The sequence below is a fragment of the Microtus oregoni genome, unplaced genomic scaffold (assembly GCF_018167655.1).
Source record: "Microtus oregoni isolate MIOR12 unplaced genomic scaffold, Mior012 000052F_000, whole genome shotgun sequence".
Lineage (NCBI taxonomy): Eukaryota > Metazoa > Chordata > Mammalia > Rodentia > Cricetidae > Microtus > Microtus oregoni.
In genome coordinates this window covers 4,101,148-4,125,132 of record NW_024543812.1, presented here as the reverse complement: position 1 = coordinate 4,125,132, position 23,985 = coordinate 4,101,148, and the positions used below count along the sequence as shown (strand labels likewise).

Sequence of the window (23,985 nt, the reverse complement as noted above, 5' to 3'; positions counted from 1 at the left end):
TAATTGGTTTCTAGCCATAAATAAGGATCACGGAGTCTACAATAGGTGAATCTAAAGAAGCTAAGTAAGAAGGAGAACCCAAGGAAAAACATATAGTTATCCTCTTGGCTAAGGGAAGTAGACAAAATTGCCAGGGAGAAAATTGGGATCTTGGGGGTGGGGTGGGATGGGGGTAAGGGGAGATGGGGAGAGAAAAGTTAGAAGGGAAGGGGGTCGGGCCTTGGGAAAACAGGAGGATTGGGATAAAGGAAGGCTGGACAGGGGAGCACGGAACCACAATTCTTAGTTAAGGGAGCCACTTTAGGGTTGGCAAGAGACCTGACCCTAGAGGGGCTCCCAGGTGCCCATGCCGAGGCCCCAGTTAGTTCCTTGGGCAGCTGAGGATAGGGAACCTGAAATGACCCTATCCTAGAGCAATACTGACGAATATCTTGCTTATCACCATAGAACCTTCATCTGGTGATGGATGGAGATAGAGACAGAGACCCACACTGGAGCACTGGACTGAGCTCCCAAGGTCCCAATGAGGAGCAGAAGGAGGGAGAACATGAGCAAAGAAGTCGGGACCACGAGGGATGCACCCACCCACTGAGACAGTGGAGCTGATCTATTGAGAGCTCACCAAGGCCAGCTGGACTGTGACTGAAAAATCATGGGATAAAACTGGACTCTCTGAACATGGTGAACAATGAGGGCTGGTGAGACGCAAAGGACAATGGCACGGGGTTTTGATCCTACGTAATATGATGGCTTTGTGGGAGCCTAGCCAGTTTGGATGTTCACCTTCCTAGATATGGACGGAGGGGGGAGGTCCTAGGTCTTACCACAGGGCAGAAAACCCTGACTGCTCTTTGGACTGGAGAGGGAGGGGGAAAGGAGTGGGGGGAGGGGGAGAGGGGTGGGAGGAGGGGGCGTAGGGTGGGAGGAGGGGGAGGGAAATGGGAGGCTGGGAGGAGGTGGAAACTTGTTTTTTTTTTCCTTTTCTCAATAAAAAAAAAGTCTATAGTTCCTGATTGCCTATGGCACATACCCTATTCTAGTCCTCTCCCTCATATTAGAGAACAATTACAGTCTGTGAGATGAAGAGGGTAGAGTTATAAAGGGACAGAATGCTGGCTCTCACAGAGGGACTTATGTAAGGCTCCAGCAAAACACTGCTGAGGCCAGTGTTTAAGGAATCTACTTGAACCCAGAAATGGACCGTTCCACACATGATTCCCAAAGGATCATGGGTAGATCATGCCTAGTCTCTGAGCAGGAGGAAAGCTTGTCTCTGTATATTCACTCATGCAAAAAGCATTATTATTGAAGAGGAAGCACTCAAGGCACTTTGAAAGACATTAACTTTAACTTCCAGCCTAAGAGTATTAAGAATAGATTAAAAGGACTGACAAAATGAAAGCGAGAATGAAGGCAAAAACTTAAGAAAAGGTATTCAGATGATAATACAATGGATGAAATAAAAGTGACTTTACTGAAAGAGATTTTTTTCCTAGATGGAAAAGCTGGCTTAAACAAGAAAACACTTTAAACCCAGGCAATGGTGGTACACATCTTTTCCCCCAGCACTTGGGAAGAAGAAGCAGGTGGATTTCTGAGTTCAAGGCCAGTCTATTTAAGGGAACTTACATAGGTCTACATAGATAGTTCCAGAATTGCAAAGGCTACACTGAGAATTTGTCTTGAAAAACAAAACAGCATAAAAGAAATAAAAAGAAAAAGTTTAAAGAACTGAGTGGGATTAGCAAGACTACTGTGCACAATCTATTTTCATAGAGATAGACACCATGTCCTAAAAACAGTAAAATATTCGCCATGTCCTAAACACAGCAATATATCCAACCATTCTTAGACAGTAAACTGAAGTGATGACAAGAAGTTAATAAAACCTCTTATATTGGTGATTCTGTGTTGCTGGGTTCTCATACAAAGTTTTTAATTTTGTCAGGAAGACAATTGAGTGGCGACAAGGATGAAGCAAAACTAGTATGGGAAGGCATATACTAAAGTTCTTTTATAGTTTATATGAAGAAGTTTACAAAAACAAAGTGGTTTTATGTAACTCAGTAATTCTATCCCTGAGAATCCAGCTTAAGGAAGTAACTTCATATACAATGCTTACAATATTATAAAAGTTGGAACACCTTCCTTTTTTCATGATTATATTGTGATTTTTTTTTTAGATTTTTTTCCTCAAAGAATTAATTCCAATGTGGAAAGCTGGTTTGTTAAAAAATATTTCAGGAACAAAAATAACACTAATTCAAAAAACAAATAACTTTCCACTATACAGTTAATACATTAATACAACTGTAGAACTGTAGAACCCTTTATCTTAACTACAGAATTAAGAAATTTCAATAATATAATTAATTTTATCTTTTTCTCCATTTACATTGCTCTGGACTAAACCAAGAGCCTCTTCCATGTTAGTTGAGTGCTCTAGCATATATTTATTATACCTTAAAAGTTTACTTCAAGGCTATAAAAACGGCTCATATGGTGATAGCATTTGATGCCCAAGTCTGATAACTTAAGTTTACTAATAAGAACCCAAATAGGAAACTCCCAAAAGTTATCCTCTGAACTGCAGTCGGGTGACATTTCACATGTATAGATACATGTGCACACTTAAATGCCCATGTGTGCACATACATACATAATGGTAAAAAATAAAATTGTTATTTCTCCCATTTCCAAAATAGTCAATTGCCTTGGAGTACTAGAACATTAAAATTTCAGTAGTTTCCTCTATAACCAAAGGACATGGGAGTAAAACCTGGATATTTCTGCCATAACTCAAAATAAAAACAGCAACTCAATATTATTTTTTTCATTATCCATCATTTTAATATTCACTCCTTCATTAACACTGACTGATACAGTGTGATAGGCTCAAAACAGTGAATATGAAGGCAAAGGGACAGTTACACAAATCCTAAAATGCCCTTGCCTTGTCTTGTGGGTGAAATCACACTAGGATTCATTATTTCTTCCTCTTCGTTGTTTGAAAACAGCCATAAACACTGGCCGTGGGATATTCCTCATCACCAAGGAAAGCTGGTCAAGGAAGGCATTAATGGATGTTCGGAAGAGAACAGGATCTTCAGTGGTCCACCTCCTAAAAGTAAAGGAGTGACATCATCATGGGAAAAAAAGGAATCTCTACAGTGTCACCGTACAATGTCTTCTGCTTATGTCTAATCCACCCAAGTCTCCATTATAGAACTCCTAGAATACACATTGCCTCCCAATCTAAGGCCCCTCCCACTCCAAACTGTTGGAGAACTAACACAGTCAGAGTACTGTCATTCACGGTGAACTCCTGCTGAACCATCACTTGCTGTTGCTGGACATTTGAGGCCAGGGATCTGCAGGCTATGTTTGCCTCCACAGCAGTCCTGAATGGCACTGTTACAGAACTGGAAGGAGATATGGTTAAGGTATTAGCCACTATCGAATCTAAGTATTGGGCTTGATTATACCTCTGAGGTTTACTTTAGCATGTTCTGAAATGACACCCAAGGCAACTCACAGCCACTTCTTCAGTAGTTCTGGTTTTCGATACCTTATAACCTGCTTACACATACATGATTCCCTGTTCTGCCTCAATATTGACTCTGCTCAGGACTTACTGTCCACAGTACATCCTTCTGTCCCCTTCCTAGTCGGCCATAAACCTTCCCAAACTAAGTCTCCTCCCAAAGCATTTTTTGAGTTCTGGCCTACATATGTCGCCATGGCCATTGTCAGTGTGCTCTCCCTAAAGGATACAACTCCAGGAGTCGACTTCCAGCTGTTGTTGCAGCATCTCCACTGGGTCCTGGGATAATTGGTGCCTGCTCCTCCCGAGGAGCTACAGCTGCTTGTTCTGCCACAACTCTTGCCTCTACAGGGCTCCTTGAGTGGAGGCTGCCTTGGACAGCCTGGCTACCAGAATCTTGTGGGTGACTTTCACGAGGGGAGTTTTCATTGTCATTCTCGGCTTCAGAAATCTGTGAGCTAGCTTGCTCATCCGGGTTTTCAGTTGTATGCTGGCCACACTCCTCTTCTTCACCACCTACTTTACAACTCTTGTTCTCACCAGGATCCTGCATGGTTAAGTGGGCTATTCCCTCAGAGTACCACTCTAATATCACCACCCGCTCATCATTTGCTAAGGGAATGAGATGCCAGTACTAGCCCCGCCCATTTAGACAAAGGGTGCCTGTGTGACGCGCACAGTGACAGAACAAACAGGGTCTCGCGAGAGTAGGAGAATCTCGTGGGAGTTTCAAACATCTCCAGAGATTGTACCTAGCAAACTAGAGCTCCTTCACTTATCCTTGGTGATCAGAAGTTATCAGAAAACACTGTGAGTTTTCTACTTTGTACAGTTTTAGATATGGGAATCATAGTATTATAATGCAGAAAGCACGACAGAGAGAGAACTGGCTTTTTCTCTCTGGGTGGGGTAAAGAAAGCCTATCAATGCCTTGCTTGAAACAGTGCTCCAATAGCACATATTTCAATTGATCTTGTTTTTCTGGATTTCTACACACCAATAGTAGATGATATTCTTTTTATTGCTGTTGTTTTGTTTTTTGAGACAGTCTCTCTGTGTAGCTCTGACTGTCCTGTATTTCACTCTGTAGACCAGGCTGGCCTCAAACTTACAGAGATTCATCTGCCTCTGTTTTCTGAGTGCTGGGTGTAAAGGTTGTGCCATCATGCCCAATTGCAGTTTATATTTGGATATACGAATGTGAGCCATCTTTTCCTTGTATCTTAAGCAGTGTTTTCTGTTATAGTTCTTGGGAATATGCAGATGTATAACCTACCAGTTCTCTCATAGTTATTCACAGTTAAGATGACAATCATATTATTATAGTTTAATTATTCAAAACAATTTTAAATTTAAAGGTAATTTGATCATATGCTTCACCTTCCTCAAGCCTTTTCAGATTCTCTCCCCATCCCTATCCATGCAACATTAATTTGTTTCTCAAAACAAACACAAAACAAACAAAAAACCCAATTTAACAAGAGCCAAAAAAAAAAAAACAAGAAAACTATGTAAAACACTACCCAAAAGAAAAGAAAACAAGAAGACAAAGGAAAACAAAACCAAAACCAAACAGACAATCCCCCCCCACCACCAAATTGTAACCAAACATAAGCACACAGACACAAAGAAAACCTTTGGAGTCCATTATATGCTGATCACCTACTCTGAAACAGACCTGCCTTGGAGTGGTTGATATGCATATCCAGTATCATTTTATTGGAGAAATCTGATTTTCTCTCACACAGCATGTACAAATGACAGGTTTTCAATCAATCATTTAAAAAATGCCAAATAAAATATACTAAGGTAAAACAAAAACCTTTGCATCAAAGTTGGACAAGACAAACCAATAGAATGAAAATTGCCCAAGAGAAGGCCCAAGAATCATAAACCCACTTGTGTCTACACTCAGGAAAAGTGGAATAGAGAGAGAGAGAGAGAGAGAGAGAGAGAGAGAGAGAGAGAGAGAGAGAGAGAGAGAGAGATATGAAGGATCTGGATAGGTCATGTGCTTGCTGCTTCAGTCTCTATGAGTTCACCATTTGAAAGAGTTTGTTTTCTTTATGTACTCTATCACCTCTTAACCTCTGGCTCTTACACTTTTTCTACATCTACTTCCATGGGTTCCCTGAGTTGAGAGGAGAGGGATTTAATGGAGATATCCTGTTTAGGGCTGAGTGTTCCAAGGTCTGTCACTCTCTGTGTAATGTCTGGCTGTGGGTCTCTATATTCTTTTCCCATCTGCCACAGGAGGAAGCTTCTCTGATCCAATATGTTTTTTTTTGCTCACTTTTTAATTAGCTTATTTATTTGTATAGGAACTCCAATTCATGCTATGGAACATGGGAGGTAGTCAGTTAGTCATCTTTACCTGCTGAGCTACCTCACTTGTCTGAGAGATTTTTGAATTGTATTAAGGATTTCTGTTTGTTTGCTTGTTTTGATAAAATGTAGGCAATAGAATGACACATTTCCATAGTATTTAGAAGTTTTTGTTTTGTTTTTAAGAAAATATTTATTTGTATGTGGGGGAGACAACACATACCACATTGCATGCAGAATCGCAGAATCAGAGGACAACTTTTGGACATATATAAGCTTCCTCTACCATGTGGGTTCCGGTGTTGGAATTCAGGTGTTGGAATTCATCTCTTCAGGACTTTGCAAGTACATTTTCTCTGCTTAGCCATCTTTCCAGCCCAAACTTTACATTCTGTATCATTTCCTTTTATTCCTCCTTTTGAGACATATTCCTATTTTATATACACTACATTGCTGGAACAGAAGTATATTTTAGAATTCAGTGGCCTCAGGTTTTGAAATATAGCAAAATTCACATAGGCATGTAACATATATTAAACATATATTAAATTAAAAATAGATGTTTTATAAAACAATTTGTGATTGCATAGTGAAATAAGTTTTTGATTAAGACACATTACATTTGACAAGTAAAATAACAATGATCATAATTTCATTGTTTTCATCTAAGTTATTTTTTCTCTAATATTTTGAGGATGGATATTATATTTTATTCTTTATACCACCCACAGCACTAAACACAACATTATTCATAATGATAATGGCTAAAACTTACTCAGTGCTTTTTATGTGTCAGACAGTGTTCTATGGCATTTACTTAAATTAACTAATTTTATCCTCATAATTTAATATTCTTCATATCCTAAGGCAACATATTTCAAAATAACTATTTTACAAGTTTATTGTAAAAATTAAAAGAACTAAATTTATATTATAATTATTATAACTCTTAGAGAATCTTGAAAATAGAAAGAAATGCCTGAAGGTTTAAGTACTTAAGAACAATTTACATATTTTATGTACAAGCACACAGACTCAGAGAGTTTATGGACAACTGAATTCACAAACTGCTAAATGGTAAGGCAAATATTCAACTCAGGCATGGCAATCTAGTTCCTTATATCAATCTCATGAGTATTATAAACAAAGTTTTCTTTTGGAATAATTTTCTTGCCTAGTTAATTTCCATGAAGTACAGAAATAGCTCTAGGCAATTTCTGATTCACTTTAGAGAAATGAAATTTGTACGTTATCAAATGTTTTGGCAAGTAGCATTTAATATTGTTGGCTATTTTTTCTCTTATTTTAGTTATCAAAAGAATATCACAACACAACAAATAGTATAACTAAAAAATGTAATGTAAAACAATGTTAGCTTTCATGCTTTTTCTTCTAACTGTCCATATCCCTGTGCAAATATTTCTGCTATTTTGTGTTGGAGATTGACATGTGATATGTTATTATTCAATAGGCAATAGGAATTCTGTTAGGATGCCACTCTGCCATTACACTGTAAAACTCCCATTAACAAACTGTATTCTGAGAAAAATATCATATTGTGAATGTCTGATATATGAAGTCACAAGGCACAAAAGCCTGTGGAGGCTTCTCGTTAAAAAAAAATAAAAGAAATACTCTGAAATTAATTCTCCAATAATTTATATTATCTTAGAAATGGAGTAGTCTCTACTTCTACCTAGTAATAAGAATGCATCAGCAAATATGCTGCCTATATTCTAGTGAGACACTGAAGAAGGGTTTGAAAGCTCTTAGAACTTTTAACCCAATAATTTTGTCTGTATAAAATACTATATAAAATAATGAGCACAGTATCATGTTTTTGAGACAGCATCTCATTGTGTAGACTTGGCTGTCTTGGAGCTCACTGTGTAGACCATGCTGGTTTTAAAATCACGGAGATATGTCTGCCTCTACCACCCAAGATCTAGGATTAAAGGTGTGTACCAACATGCCTGGTTGCCTCTACAAAATTAATTAGGATAAAACACACACACATGTAAAATACTCTTTATAGTAAGTATATTTTAAATGCACATAATTAAACAAAATAAAGTTTCACTTAAATAATAATTGGTTCAAATATTCATATAGTTAAGTGAATTTTATGAGGTTGTGAAAAATCTGGATTGTGGATTGTGGGTTTTTTTTGTTTGTTTGTTTTTGTTTTTGTTTTTTGTTTTTTTTTTTTGGACCTCGAAAGAAGGCTATAAAATTGAGAAGAAAACAACTATATTGACAAGCTAACAAGCTAAATGCTAAGGAAAGGAAGCCAGGCTCAGACAAAAACCACATTTCTTCGTATTTTCATTAGAGCTCACTAAAATTTTGGGGGGGCAGAAAGGAATTTAATGTTCTTATGGAGCAAAAAAATAAGAGATAGTAATTCAAATAAAAGATAAATATGAGATTCTTTTTCTGACACAAATATGCACACATATGATAGAAAAGCAGAAGGAAAAATATTAGAGTAAGAAAAGAAACAAAGATCAGGGTGGTTGAACAAGAGAGAACTATGATACAAGACATGTAATAACAAATGTCACATATCTTTTCATGTATGAATAATATATATGCACATATATAATATGATCACTCACATATATGATTTCAATTGGGATGGAAACTACAGTATTTGGAGAGAAAAACAGGATCAATGAAAATTTAGAAGAGACAAGGGAGTATATACAAAATGTATGACAATAGAGTGGTCCTCAACATTTTGTATATATACTAAAAAAAAAGTTTAAGCTTTGTTAAAATATCATGGAATGGATCACGTGAAATATTTAAGTAGTCATTAGGTCAAGATTTTTCTACTCTCATGAATTAATTAAGTAATATTAGTTTAATAGATTAATGAAAAACATATTCTTTGTTGTAAAATTCCTCCCATGAGTTTCATTATTTTCCAGAACCTGCAAAGTCGCAAACTGCAAGACAATGATCCAGTAAACTTTTATCCTTAATAATTATCTGCAGTTCAATTATAGCAACAAAAAATAGGCAAGAGCAACAATAAAAATATGAAATTAATATAATTGATGTACCTTTCTTCCTTAGATAAATAATACCTCTTCATATCCCAAGGCAACATGGGACAGATGATTCTCTTTATAAAGGACTTGTGAGGCTAAGTGGCACTGAAAGGTCATTGTGTAAAGTTGTGAAGGTAAAGCCTTGGTTAAAGTGGAAGCCCGAGAGTATAAGAGATGGCAGAGCTGTGAGACATTTGCTGAAGAGAACTGCACACCAGGAATGGAACCAGCTCAAAAAATATCTATGTCCCAAGCAACAACATACAGGATTAAAGACATGTAAGCTCTTTGACATTAGGTATTAAGGTGCAAGATTTGGTATTTTCCCTGATGGCTTTCAGTCTTGTATTGGTCTGGTGTTTATTCACTATGCCTTCATGCCTTGCTTTTGGAATGAGAATGCATAATTCTGTCACGTTTTTATCTTGAAAGTTTGCAATTTTTTTTTCTATGTTATAAGAAGGTTAAAATGTGGCTGTGAGTGTTAGAGATACTTTGGACGTTTGTCAGTATTGAGACTGTCAAAGACTGTGAGAAATTTTGAGGTTGTGTTAAATGTATTTTGTATCATAAAATGGCAAAGAGTCTATTGTGAGCAGGGAATGAAATGGTATGGTTTGGATGAAAAGTATACCCCATAGGCTCAAGTAATTGAATACATGATTCATAGCTGATGACACTGTTTGGAGAAGCTTTAGAACCATTAGCTGCTGGAGTCTTGCTGGGGAAAGTATGTTACTACGGAAGGACTTTAAGAGTTTTAGTATCCACCCATCAAGTTGACTCTCTCCTTCCTACATGTGGAACAATATGTGCTCTCTTGTCTCTTTTTCTTCCAACTGCTATGCTACACTCCCACCATTATGGACTCTCCATCTGTAACTTTAATTGAAAATGAACTCTTTCTTGGATAAGTTGCTTTTGGTCATGTCATTTTATCAAATACACAAGAAATTGCTCTATTCATGAAATTCCAAAGTCAACCCTAAGCGCTTACCTCACAACTACAGGGTCCCTTGAGTCTGTTTTCTCAAATATTTTCCTACTTCCTTCTTTCCATCCTTCCTCATAAACACAGCCCAATACATTATGAAATTAGACTTTCTTTTTTTTATTCCAATGTTCAAACAACATTTTGAGACAATAAGGCTTGGCTTTTCTATTTAAAAAAAATAATTTTCTGCATGTGTTGTTCATAGCATGATATTGTTCTGATCTTGTGAGAACTTACAGTAACTTAAGGAGTTGTTTGAAGTAGAAGACTTTCTCAATACCTCTTCTTACTTTGTCTAATATTGATTCTATTTGTTATCCTATTTATAATAAAAGACTAATATGCTATAATATCTCCTTTGTCCTTATTTCCTGGATTCTTCTCATGGACTGATTATTTTTTCTTTATTATTTTTTTTGGTACCAGATAACTTGATGTGAGTGAGACAGACTCTGTTTTCAGGAACAAATATAGAAACATATGGGTTAGAAAAGGTTGTTTGCTTGCTTTGTATTTGTGAAAAGTGTTGGTTTTAGACAGGATTTGCAGCAAATTGAGAAAAAAAATTGCTTTGGATATTGAACAGGAGGAGGAAGTACATAGAGCAACCATCTTTCATGGTAACTTGAAGGAAGCAAGCTTTCTTCTTTCCCTTCACCACTCTACTTTTGCATGAATTTAGCTCATCATGGTTAGAGGAACAATCTGAAATAGAATCATCTGACTCCTCACTGACATCTGCCATACTGAACTGGCACAATCTAAATGTACTTTAATACTCTAGTTTTCTCTCTGAATAACTTTCTCTGGGCAATGAGAACCTGTATCTTAAGCTTAGGTTTGCCAGAAAAAACAAAACCAAAAACCTCCAACCCCTAGTATGTCTTGAGTATCATGGCAATGTTTAAGTCACTTCTAATAACTCTGTGAAAGGAGGACACATATTAATGAGAAGTTCAGACAATGAAGTGCATTTTTCTCTTTTTCTTTTCTGTTTTGACTCTGTTAGCTTTTTATCTTAATCTATTTTACTTTTTTGTTTTCCCTTAGAAACCTATTTTCTTTCAAATGAGAAATAGGGTGGATTTAGATAGAGGGAGAGGAGGGACTAAATGGCAAGGAAAAGAGGGACGGGAAACTATAATCAGAATTTATAATTTGAGAAAAAAATTCAATTCTCGAGAAAGAATAAAAAAATTTAAACAAGAGTATATTATGACAGCATTAGCAACTGTATGATTATCGGTGACTTAATATTCTATAGATTTTAAATTTTAAAATTAAATTAGGCCGGGCGGTGGTGGCACACGCCTTTATTCCCAGCACTCAGGAGGCAGAGGCAGGCGGATCTCTGTGAGTTCGAGACCAGCCTGGTCTACAAGAGCTAGTTCCAGGACAGGCTCCAAAGCTACAGAGAAACCCTGTCTTGAAAACCCCCCCCAAAAAATTAAATTAATTATTTTGTTAATTATAAATTATATATAATATTATACATTGACATACAAAAATGCCATAAGCATGCCTATTTTGGTATCCATTTATGAAGGTAATACATTAAAGTTAGCGAGAACATTTAAAAGGAGAGCAAGATGAAATATCAAAGCAGTTTTCATTTGCATTTTAATGAAAACTAAAGATAGTGAACACTTTTTAGGTATCTATTGTTACCATTTTTGTTGTTTTGAGAACTGGTAAGAATTATAGCCTATATTTAATTGGGTCTTGTGTTTTCTCAATTGACTTTCAAGTTCTTTATATATTCTGGGAATTAATCCTCTACCAGATATATAGTTGGTAAAGGTTGTCTCCTAGTGCATGGCCTTCCTAATTTTATCAATTGCTCCCTTTAGTTATGCAGAAGCTTCTTAGTTTTATGAATCCTGCTTATCAATTATTGGCATTACTTCCTGGTCAATTCTGAAAGTCCTTTCCTTCCCCCATTTCTTTTTTTTTTTTTTTTTTTTTTTTTTTTTTTTTTTTTGGTTTTTCGAGACAGGGTTTCTCTGTGGCTTTGGAGCCTGTCCTGGAACTAGCTCTGTAGACCAGGCTGGTCTCGAACTCACAGAGATCTGCCTACCTCTGCCTCCCGAGTGCTGGGATTAAAGGCGTGCGCCACCATCGCCCGGCTCCTTCCCCCATTTCTTGTACTACTTATGTTTTCTTCTAGAAGTGTCAGTGCTTCAAGTTTCAAATTAAATTCTTTAATCCATTTGGAAGTGAATTTTTCATGCAGAATGATATGATAGAAATGTCTTTAATATTATTCTTCTACATGTTGATTCCCAGTTTCTCCAAAATTATTTCACAAAGATACTGCTTTCCTCCACTGAGTGCTATACTTTATATTTTCTGTATTGTTGTACATTGATGAAATGTATTATTTTGTGTCAATCACAGAATGTTTTTATTACAATAGCTTTGTAATATAGCCTGAAATCTAGTACAGTAATCTTTCCAGTACTATTTGTTTTATTCAGGATCACTTTGGTTTATCTGGGATCTTTGGTGATTACATAAAATTTTTAGATATTTTTTTGATTTCTAAGAAGAATATTGTGGGGATTTGGGTTGGAGTTACATTTAGTCTATAAATTGTTTTTGATAGAATGATCATTTTCACAAAATTAATTTTTATTAAACTATGAACATGGGAGATTTTTCAGGCTTCTGATGGTCTCACAAATTTATGTCTTCAGAGATTTGAAGGTTGTTTTTTTTTTTTTATCCAGATTCCTACCCTCAGTTTTTAGGTTCATTTCTAGATGACCCTTTGAGGACACTATAAATGGGATTGTTTCTATGATCTCTTTCTGAGTATGCTTGTTATTGATATACAGAAAAACTTCTGATTTTGTGAGTTGTCTTTATAGTCTTCCATTTCTTAGAATGTCTAGAAGTTTTCTGATGGAATTTTGATTACCTCTTACATATAATATCATATCATCTAAAAGTAGGAATAATTTGAGTTTCTTCCTATTTATATATTTAGTGTCCTTCTCTTGTCATATTACTGTAGCAGTAATAATAATAATAGTCATTTTATTGTTGTTATTACTTTGATTACCTTTTATGCATAATACATCATTTTCAAATGGGAATAACCTGTAAGAAAATGTGAGATCAAGAAATGTGGCAATATATTCTGGTGAAGATACTGACAAAACAAAACCATAATTTACTTTTGTGGAATTACAAACTGACTCAACCACTGTGGAATCCCAAAACAGTTAAAATGGATTGAAGGCTCTATCAACATGACTCAGCTACATCACTCTTTGTCATATACTAAAGGGACTAGATATCCTACTACAGAAATAATTGCTTGATTGTGTTCATTTTGCCTTTTTCACAATACCCAAGAAGTATAAACAAACTAGATTTCCTTCAGATGATACAAGTGTGATAAATATTGTTCATACACAAAATAAAAATATAAAAATTTCAAATAAATGTATGGAACTGAAAAACGTTATACTGAATTAGGTATTCCAGATCAGAAAAACAAATGCTCATGTTCTCATTTATTTGTGGATTTATGTTCAAATCTTTAGATTTAAGAATATAACCTGCAGGAACCCCAGAATACAGGAATGTCAAAAGAGGCCATCCTACTAAGGGGTGAAAGTAGAGCCGGGTGGTGGGGTCACATGACTTTAATCCCCACTCTACGGAGGCAGAGGCAGGCAGATCTCTATGAGTTTGAGGCCAGTCTGGTCTACAAGAGCTAGTTCCTGGACAGGCTCCAAAGCAACAAAGAAAATCCTTGTCTTGGAAAAAAAAAAGAGGTGATAGTAGGACATAGCTGCTAAGAAGAGGAAATGGAGAAAATATTAGGGATATTCTAACCAGAGAACAGGAAGATAAGGTAATGCAGAAGGAGAGGTAGGAAAGAAAACTAAATAAATTCAAATGCTTTTAAAAATTTATAGAGTAACATTAGTTTATAAACTATATGCATAATGTGCATGTGTTTATGTATATGTTATATATGTATGTGTGTAAGTATATATGTATTCATATGGGGTAATGTTTTTGCCATGAACCTTTTAAGAGCTAATATTAAGTACAGCACCATGCATGAGAAAAATCTCTTTATGTGGTTGGTCAGGAGACTCAGAAAAAATCCTAGAAGAGTATTGCCCTTGGGTGCCTTGCAGAACTTGAAGGTAAGACCTTATTGGTTTTGACACCACACATTTTTGACATAAGATATGGATACATTGATCTAAAGCTGACCTGGGAACTATCTCGCTGAGAACTAGGTCTCACAATATTGGAAGATGCTATGCCAGATATCAAGGAAAAGCAATCAGCAATCTTACTCAGCTGTAAAAAATCTTTAAACCTCAACAACTAATTGCCCAGCAAGATACCCCAAGTGGTTTTAAAGTGCTTTTCTATTATTATTATTATTATTATTATTATTATTATTATTATTATTATTACCAAAAGATGTAATTGAACTCAAAGGCCCACTCAGTAGGAAGGAATTCCTGCCTACTACTATGAAGTTAGGTATTTACCCATGGCTGGAGAGGCTCCCAAACCCAGAGAAGAAACTACTGTTGTCATTCTTAAACAAAAAAAAATTCAATCTTTATTGTAAATACCTTTTATGGTGCCCACAGGGAAATATAGCTCATGTTTTCATCAAGGAAACTCCTTTTTGAGTGGCTAGATGCTACAACAAATACCAACAACTGGTCAAAATGCAGAGAATATATGGCCACAGGACATACAAACACTGAGCAATCTCTCCAGTCACCATGAATCATTTTGTATAAATACACATTTTTTTAAAAAAAAAATCTTGTATTTTGCCAGATTTTAGTAGAATAAAATTTCTGATTTTGTGAGTTGTCTTTGTAGTCTTCCATTTCTTAGAATGTTGATTGTGTCTAGAAGTTTTCTGATGGAATTTTGATGGTAAAAGATACTATAGAAAGATAATAGAGATTTAAAATGTACTCTTAGCTGAACAATGAGGATTTCTAGGAAAGCAGAGGGAGAAAGGCAGTAAATGCCAATGGAGAGAAGATAACAAGTAAACAAGACTTCTATACATAACAATACTGACATGCATAAGAACTCACAGAAATAGCAGCATCATACACATGGCCTGCATATGTTGTGGAACTTTGGCTAAGAATGGTCCTCATGGGCTTATAGATTTAAATGCTTGGTTACCAAAGAGTGACACTATTTTAAAAGATTAGGAGTTGTAGCCTTGTTTGCAGAAGTGTGTCACTGAGGGTGAATTTAAGGATTCAAATGCTCAAACTTGGCCCAGTGTCTGTTTTCCAATTGTCTGTAGATCTGATGTAGAACTCTCAGTTCACTTTTCAGCACCAGATCTGCCTATATGACACTATACTTTCTGTAACACCTAATTTTATGTTACACCCTTGGTACAGTTCGCACGCCATTGCACCTTACGCAGGTCGGGCAAGAGCCTGGAGATTGGAAGAACACAAACACAGAGACCAGGGTCCTTTGAAAGAAGATCAGCCAAATGCCAGTTTATTCAGGTGTGGGGGAGTCCTTATCTACCTAACTGCTGCACAAGAATCTCTGCCCAGGCAGGTGGGAAATTACCATATTAACAAAGGAGCAAATGCCCTGCAGCTAATCACCAGGTGGGGCAGGAAGAGCACAGAAACACACAGGAAGCTTAGTTAGCTGATCATATACTGTCCCAGCAAATGTACCCCAGGAATAGGGGCAGACCAGGGCCCTACAGGTCCCCCTTTTATATAAATTATGACTAGGCCTGTCTTGGGGGGCATTGGTCATCAGGCAATACCCCTTACCCATCATGGAAAAGCATCCAGGTCAAAACACATTTCCTGTCTTTGGTTGGGGCAGCCCCCCAGAAGCCTTTCCCGTCATTGGCTCATTAGTCATCCATCACCGAGTTCAGCCAGATTTGTGCTGAAAGATTCTCTGGGGCAATAGCTAAGAGGACTTGCCACGTTGCAACATTGACCTGATCTTGCCTTTGGCTCTGGCATGATGCTCCAGCACATATAAGCATTCCTAAAGGAGACAGTGCCAGCTCAATTCTTAATAATTCTGCCCAAATTGGAGCATTTTAAGTAAGGTCTCAGCGCTGGTGAAAGGAACCCTGGTATAGCTAACTAGAATAATTTCAAGAGCCAATTTGTAAATTGTACACCTCAGGGTCTGTGAATAACAGCAATAAGCCTATTACTGTAATATCTAGCAGTGGTCTTTAACCACAACGAAGAGCAAAATCAACTGCAATATTCATTTGTAAATTTAGCTCAATTAGAATAACCAAGGCATTTGCAACCTGCTCTGAGAAGGTATCCTTTGTGCTAGCAGGAAGCAACTGACTGACTAATGAAAAATCCAGCAGCTCTAGCTGCTGTGGCAGCAACAGCTATGGCTGCCAATATCATGGGATTGGTAGATGGGTAGAGGAACAATCCTTGGCACTTGGACCACCACAGCCAGCTCCTCAGGAATCCCGCAACTCTTCAGTTGACAAGCCAGAATCTACTTGATCTCTTTTCTCTGTCCTCTCTTCAGGCTTCTGGACAAGAAAATCCACAGCACGCACCAGCTGCTCAGGTACCCATATTGGATTGTCAGCATCCTGCGGGAAAACACAAACAGCCCCTCTTCCCTACACCAGTACAGGGTCTAGACCTTACCAGGTGCCGTCTGATAGATTCTTCCATTTGACATGACGCATCCCAGAAGAATCTGGTTGCCAATGCCATTCAGCAGTGGTGTGAGATTGAGCATCAACAGTCAAAAAATTTAAAATGTATAAAATAAAAGATAAATGATCTCTGGGGGTGGATTCATATTCCCCCTTTTTTTTGTTTTATGCAAATAGGCTTATAGGCTTTGAGCATATGATGTGCTCGCTCCATTATAGCTTGTCCTTGAGGATTATAAGGTATTCCCGTTTTGTGTGAAATTGGAAACTCAGAGCAAAATTTAGCAAAGCCAGTGCTAGTATAGGCTGGTCCATTATCAGTTTTTACAGTTGTAGGAACTCCCATGTAGGCAAAAGCCTGGAGACAATGACTTCTAACGTCCCGTAATCTTTCTCCTGTGAGAGCTGAGGCAAAAATGAGATGAGAATATGTATCCATGGTTACGTGAACATATTGCATGCGCCCAAAAGAAGGAACATGGGTGACATCCATTTGCCATAAATGATTAGGAGCAAGCCCACGAGAATTACTGGGCTGTGGCTTCCCCCTCAAAAACTCTTTCTCCTGGTCACTCAGGGTCGAACTCCCCCTGTGTGGGCCATGAGTCTGGGCCCCAGTGCACTGGCCTCCTTCCCATCCCATCAACCAAAGCCCTGCCTGACCGCAGCAAGGACAGACTGGGAGGGCTGTGCCATCCTGAGACCTGAGTGAGAGTCTCCCCTGCATTGGGGGCCCCCATTATGTCTATTTTTTTTAATTAGGCAAATATCTACCATAAAACTTTAGCAATACCCCTTTTTGGCCTAAATACAAAAGTTGTTTAAACATAAGAACATGTACTCAGCCTTGCTTACAGCAGAATTACTTTATCGTAGCCAGAATCTGAAAAAAAAATGTATCTCTTTTATTCCTATGATAAATGAGACACCATCCTTTTTAATATCCATGAATATAACTCTGGCCCTTGATAAATTTAATAAGAGGCCTGAGTCTCAGCAGTCCACTCTGAAGCAACACCTAGCAGCAGGAAAGGACCACAAGCTGAGACAATTTGACTCCCACCCAAGAGTGGGCCATACAAAATGGAAAAAACTTGTATGATAAGAACTTTAACTACTTTAAGAAAAAATTAAGACATTAGAAAATAAGAATATCTCCTATTTTCTTGGGAAAGTAGAAGAAACACAGCAAAAATGACAATTTCACTGAAAGCAGTCAACAGATTCAGTGTAAATGTCCATTAAAAATTATAGCAATATTCCTCACAGAACTCACCTACAGATTAATGTAAATGTTCATTAAAATTATAGCAAAACTTTTCACAGAACTCGAAAGAACAATCCTCAACTTTATAAGAAAGAAATAAAAACTCAGGATAGCCTAAACAATTTTAAAATTCTTTGAATGTATTACAATTTTTGATTTTAAAACTTTTCTACAGAACCACAGTACTGAAATTAATCTATCTTGGATATAAATTTATACACCTACAAACTAAAGATTTATGACCAAGAAGCAAGATTTTAAAATGGAAAAGAAGCATATTTAACCTCCTTTTGCTGTCCTGAAACAGTGGCTTTTTGAGTCTAGATTTTTTTTTATAGCAAACCTGCCTCTAGCTATTCCAGGAACTCACTCTGTAGACCAAGATGGCCTTGATCTCAAGAGTTTTCCAAGTGCTGGGATTAAAGGCTTGTACCAGCACACCTGGCTTATTTCCTGGGCTGATTAACCATTCCTTTACCAGCAGGGCAGTTCCTTTTGATGTGTCCTGACCTTCTGCATTGAAAACAATTCCTTGGCCTAGCTCTACCTTGACCCATTAGTGACATTAATGTCTCTGCATAACTGGATAAAGTCATTTAAATATCCATCTCTATGGGGGCATAAAGCCTCCTGACAAAACCTATTAGCATTTTAATAGGCCAAATGGTTAATGACTGACATAGCTGAATCCACATCCCCAAAAATGTGACTTCCCACCTGTAGAAGTTGGCCAATAAACTCAGAATAAGGTTCTGAAGATCCTTGAAAAATCTTAGAAAGCTGTTCTCGTGATCCTTTGTTAGGTAAGGTTTTCCAAGCCTTAAAGGCTGCTGCAGCTATCTGAGCATAAATCGCAGGATCATAAGCAATCTGTGCTGCTAAGCCAGCATATTGTCCTTCACCAATTAACATGTCAAGGTTATACTGGGGGAAATCTGCTTGGGCATCTTTTCCTGCAGTCTTTTTGCAATTTTCCTGCATTTCACCTCTCCATAACAAGTAATCTCCCCCTGAAAGACAAGCCCTGCAAAGCTGTATCCAGTCACTGGGTATAAGGTTGAGTTCTGCAAAGGATTCCAATAAAGCTACAGTGAAAGGAGCATGAGCTCCATAGTCCACAACTGCTTCCTTTAACTGCTTAATATCCTTAAAGTCCAGGGGATTATGCTGCCTGACCCTCTGTCCTTGCTGATCAATATTTTTCACAGCAGGAGATAAATCTGCCATTCTCTACTTAGATTATTTATCCTGTTCTGGATCTCTCGGATTTCCACCTCTAAGTCTATAGGGGCAGAAGCAGTAGTGTAAGGATTTTGCGGAGGAGATCTCATGGAGACATCTCTGTTTGCTTCCTTCCTTTTCTTTTTCTAACTTATTTTTTATCAGTATGATCTCCTTTTCTAAAATTTCTTCTTCTTCTTCTATATCCTTTCTAATATTTCCTGTTCCTAAAACTTCCTGTTCCTCAAAACTCTTAATAGAACTCACAGATTCTACTTTCTGAATCTCCTCAAGGGTTTTGTTTAAACTCTCTAATTGCTCTTTCACTTTTACATCATTACTGAGAAGAGCATCTCTGACTAAGCGCCATAGTGAAAATATCGCCATGGGAAATTTTTCTGGCCCTTGCGCTTTCAGTGCATTTTGAAGATCAGCCTTTACCTGCTCCCAATCAGTAATGTTAAAACCTCCTGCTTACAAAATCAGGGACAAAACTCTCTCAAAAAATTAGGCAATAAACTACCTTACACAAAAGAAAACTATCTTAAGAATCTCTTGTGCTGTCTACTTTTAATGCCGGTGTCTTCCTTGCCTTGTTTCTCTAAAAGCTCTATCAACTGGCCTGCTAACTGGCCTTTTAACACTGGAACAGAATTACTTGCACCCATAACCAATTCATTCTCATCACTCAATTTCTTACCTGCTGGCCAGTCTTCCCGAGGTGGACCTCTCAGGGATTCCTACTTCCCCGATCTCACAGATGGGTCTAGTTGCCGATGATCATCCCAGTGGTTCCTCCAATTGTAACACCCGATTTTGTGTTACACCCTTGGTACAGTTTGGGCACCACTGTACCATAATACACGAGTCGGTCAAGAGCCTGGAGATTGAAAGAAAACACACACAGAGACCAGGGTCATTTGAAAGAAGATCAGCCGAATGCCAGTTTATTCAGGTGTGCAGGAATCCTTATCTACCAACTGCTGCACAAGGATCTCTGCCCAGGCAGGTGGGAAATTACCATATTAACAAAGGAGTAAATGCCCTGCAGCTAATCACCAGGTGGGGCAGGGAGAGCACAGAAACACACAGGAAGCTTAGTTAGCTGATCATAAACTGTCCCAGCAAATGTACCCCAGGAACAGGGGCAGACCAGGGCCCTCCATCTTTCAGCCATGATGATATTGGGCTAAACCTCTGAACTGTATGAAAGCTCCAATTAGGTGCTTTCCTTTGTAGATACGATGTGGTCATGGTATGACTTAACAGCAATAGAACACTGCCAAAGACACATTTCTAAGTCAGTTGTAGTACCAGAACTGAGAAGAAAAGTGGATAGAAATTTTCATCCCTTACCAAGAAGATATCTCCAATGAATAACTGTTATGGTTTTGGTCCCTTTAAAAGACAAGCCACACCCATTCCCCTCCCCATCCACTGAGGCAGGCTGATCTTCAGCTTCCGGCCTGAGCTTGTTCTCTTTTCCATCTTCCTCTCGGAGAGGCAGCTTTGCTTCTGCCTCTCTCCCCACTTCTCTGCCCCCCCCTACTCTGTCTCCTTCTCTTCCCCCCCTCTCTCCCTCTCCCTCTCTCTCTGTCCCCCCTTCACCCTTCCTCCTCCATAACCCCCTGAATAAACATTCAACCTCACCCTGCATGTCTTGTTTATCCATGTTTCTGTCTTCTGTCTGCCCGCCATGTATCTCCCTGCCTGGGACCAGCCATTGCTCAGGGACCAGCAGCCATCTCTGCCTGGGGCCCACTGCCTGCTGCCACATGGCCCGCCACCACTGCTCTGAGACCAGCAGCCATCTCTGCCTGGGACTGGCTGCTCCCTTGGTTTGTTGTCTGCCACCATATGGCCCGCCACCACCACAGCTCAGGCCACCGCTCTGGAACTGGCAGCCATTTCTGCCTGGGACTGGCTGCTCCCAGAGCCTGCTGCCTGCCACCACATGGCCTGCCGCCACCATTTGGGACCTACAACATTTCTGCTGCCTACTGCCGTGGGAATCTTGAAGCATTTTTTTTTTTTTAAAGAATAACAATAACTACTTGAAAAAAAATCTACAAAGGAGTCCTATTGGATATACAAGCCACACCTAAGGACAGGCCATATTTCCAGAAATAGATGGCCAAAACAAAATGAACTCAGTGGTATTTTTAGACATTTTCTCATAATGTTTTGGGCATTATCTTTTACCTTACAGGTCTTTTCTTTACATGTTATGATTTCCAATTTTGTGATTTTTATGAGATTTATATGTGTGCAAATGTGTGTGTTTGAAACTCACAGAGAGCCAGGTGCCTCTGCCTTCTTAGTGCTGTGATAAAATACATGAGAAAAATTTTAAAAACTCATGATTTAAAATGGGAAAATCTAAAGAAATCAGTATACTCTAAGATACATGACTTACCAAGATTAAGCCAAGAGAATACAAAAAGTAAAATAGATATATAATATGGAATCAAATTGAAATATTTACAGAGTTTTCAAAGAAGGAAAAGCCCACACATTACTGGAAAATTATACCAGACATTTAAAAAATGAATAACAGTAATGTTACTTAAACTCTTTAATAAAATCAAAAAAGAATGAACATATGCAAATTCTTTGTATGGCCTCAATATTTAACCTTGATGTTAAATTAAGATAGGGATGTAACAATAAGAACCAAAATAACATAAATGACAAAAAGAACCCCTTAAATTCTCAGCAAAATACTTGAAAAATAAATTTAGTATTACATAAAATAGCCCACATTATTTGACTACTTAAATTTCTTTCCAAGGATCCATCATACACAAATTAAACAACAAAAATATTGACTGTACCACAGAATAGGGTTACACAAATAAATACTATAATCACCTTCATAGATGCAGAAATAGTGTCAAGATAAAAAGTAAAGAACACAAGTAAAAAAGAGTAAAAGTAAAGAACAAAAATCCAGGAAACATCCAAAACAATTCTAATCAGAATAGTCAAATCTTTGAGATACCACAATGATTGATTCCAAATTATACATACATTCTAAAAAAGTGAAACAACATATTATTGGCCCAAGAAAATATATGCAGATCATTGGACTGTGAGAGAACCTAGGAATAAATTGAGACTGCGATAGCCATTTTATTTTCAAATGTCATCGAACACCTACACTGGATAAAAACCACACTTTCTTTCTACAAATGATGCTAAGTAAACTGAATGTCCACATGCAAGAAAAATTGAAAATAGATCTTTATCCCTTTCACTGTACAAAATGCACCAAAGATTTTAATAAAAACTGGAACTTGGTAAAAGCTAATGGAATATATTTCAAGATAAATACATAGTTTAACAATTTCCAAATAGGATCCCAATCACTCACAACATAACACTTGAGAGATGTTGCTGCATGATATTATTTTTTTTCATAAAAATAAAAAATAACAGAATAAGGAGACATAATGGTCAATATATGTGAAAAAATGTTCATCATCCTTTGACATCAGAGGAATTCAAATTAATATTACACCAAGGTTATATTTTAGTTCATATAAAATAATTACTTTAAAGAGACAAGCCAAAACAACATTGACAAATATGTAGAGATAAAAGAAACTCATATACCCCACTATTTGGATTGTAAACTATTCTGATCACTGTACAAATCAGGAAGGTGCTTTCCTTGCAAGGTGGCTCAAAAGTAAAGAGATTGGTAGCTAAACTTGAAGACTTGAGTTTTATCAATAGTACTCTCATTATATAAAATGAAAGTCAACTTTCCTGAATGTTATTTTGTGAACTTGTGTGATGTCACAAAACACACACACATATAATTAATTTTACTTAATTGATATAATAAAATATTAAGCAAGAACACAATAAATAATCTAGCTATATAATCATGGATTATTTAACTAGAGGAATATATGTCAACCTATCATAAAGCTATCTATATGAAATAAAAAGGTCAACAGACTATCTACCAAAGAACAGAATAATGATATTTCATTTGTATTTTAATAAATAAAGCTGTCTGAAGATAAGAGAGTAAAGCAGCCACACTAATGAGCGATATAGACCAGGCAGTGGTGACACACTTTAATCATATTAGCAACACTAATTTGCCATAGAAACCAGGCGATAGTGGTGCACACCTTTAATCCCAGCACTAGAGGGAAATTTAAAATAGGAAGAGAGAACTCTCCCACAGTCTCATTCTCAGGATTCCTGGAGGCAGGATCACCATTTAAGACTGAGGTAGAGGTTACAAGATAGTGGCTAGATGTTTAACTTTTCTGACCTTCAGGTTGTACCACAATATTTCTCTGGGTTTTTATTAATCATAATAAAAATGAATAAAGCTAATATATTATATATTATAAGGTATATATATGCTATATTATATATACATATCCATTAAATTAAGCAAATAAAGTTTTATTCAGTTATAAAGAAAAATGGTGTAAGTTGCAGGATGATACATTGACATATAGATAACTTGCTAAGGAAAGTGTGCTAGATTCAGAAGGATAAACATCAAATATTTTCTATCTTATGTTCTCTCATGTGTCAAAAACATAGAATACTTCGGGAAAATGAAGGAACCAGTAGAAGGTTAATGGTTATAAAAGAAAGGCTTATGTGGTATAGGAGGGTCTTTTGTCTATGTGTTACTTTTATTAGTTAAATAAAGAAACTGCCTTGGCCTAGTTGATAGGATGAACTCAAGTAGATGGTGAAGACAGAACAGAATTCTGGGAGGACGAAATCAGAGTCAGAGAGAGCCGCCATGGAGCCAGCAGCCAGGTCAGATATGCTGAATCTTTCCCAGTAAGCCACAATCTCGTGGTGATACACAGATTATGAGGAATGGGTTAAATCAAGATGGGAAAGTGTTGT

At 37.3% G+C, this 23,985-nt stretch overlaps 1 protein-coding gene across 1 annotated transcript; it reads right to left on the bottom strand.

Moving 5' to 3' along the window:
* Positions 1-2,976: 2,976 nt before the first annotated feature.
* Positions 2,977-4,097, bottom strand: LOC121437314 (EKC/KEOPS complex subunit LAGE3-like). Its single transcript, XM_041637172.1, has 3 exons — positions 3,775-4,097; positions 3,294-3,422; positions 2,977-3,121 (listed from the first exon to the last, which is right to left on the bottom strand). The coding sequence occupies exons 1-3, from the start codon at positions 4,095-4,097 to the stop codon at positions 2,977-2,979; spliced, it is 597 nt and encodes a 198-aa protein (XP_041493106.1).
* Between the last annotated feature and the right edge of the window lie 19,888 nt (positions 4,098-23,985).

Excerpts from the sequence above, each read along its gene's own strand:
- LOC121437314 (XM_041637172.1), bottom strand. The coding sequence starts at position 4,097 with ATGCAGGATCCTGGTGAGAACAAGAGTTGTAAAGTAGGTGGTGAAGAA. Across the intron at positions 3,423-3,774 it reads GGAAGTCGACTCCTGGAGTT|TTCTGTAACAGTGCCATTCA; the intron begins GTATCCTTTAGG and ends ATCTCCTTCCAG. Across the intron at positions 3,122-3,293 it reads AATGACAGTACTCTGACTGT|GAGGTGGACCACTGAAGATC; the intron begins GTTAGTTCTCCA and ends CTTTACTTTTAG.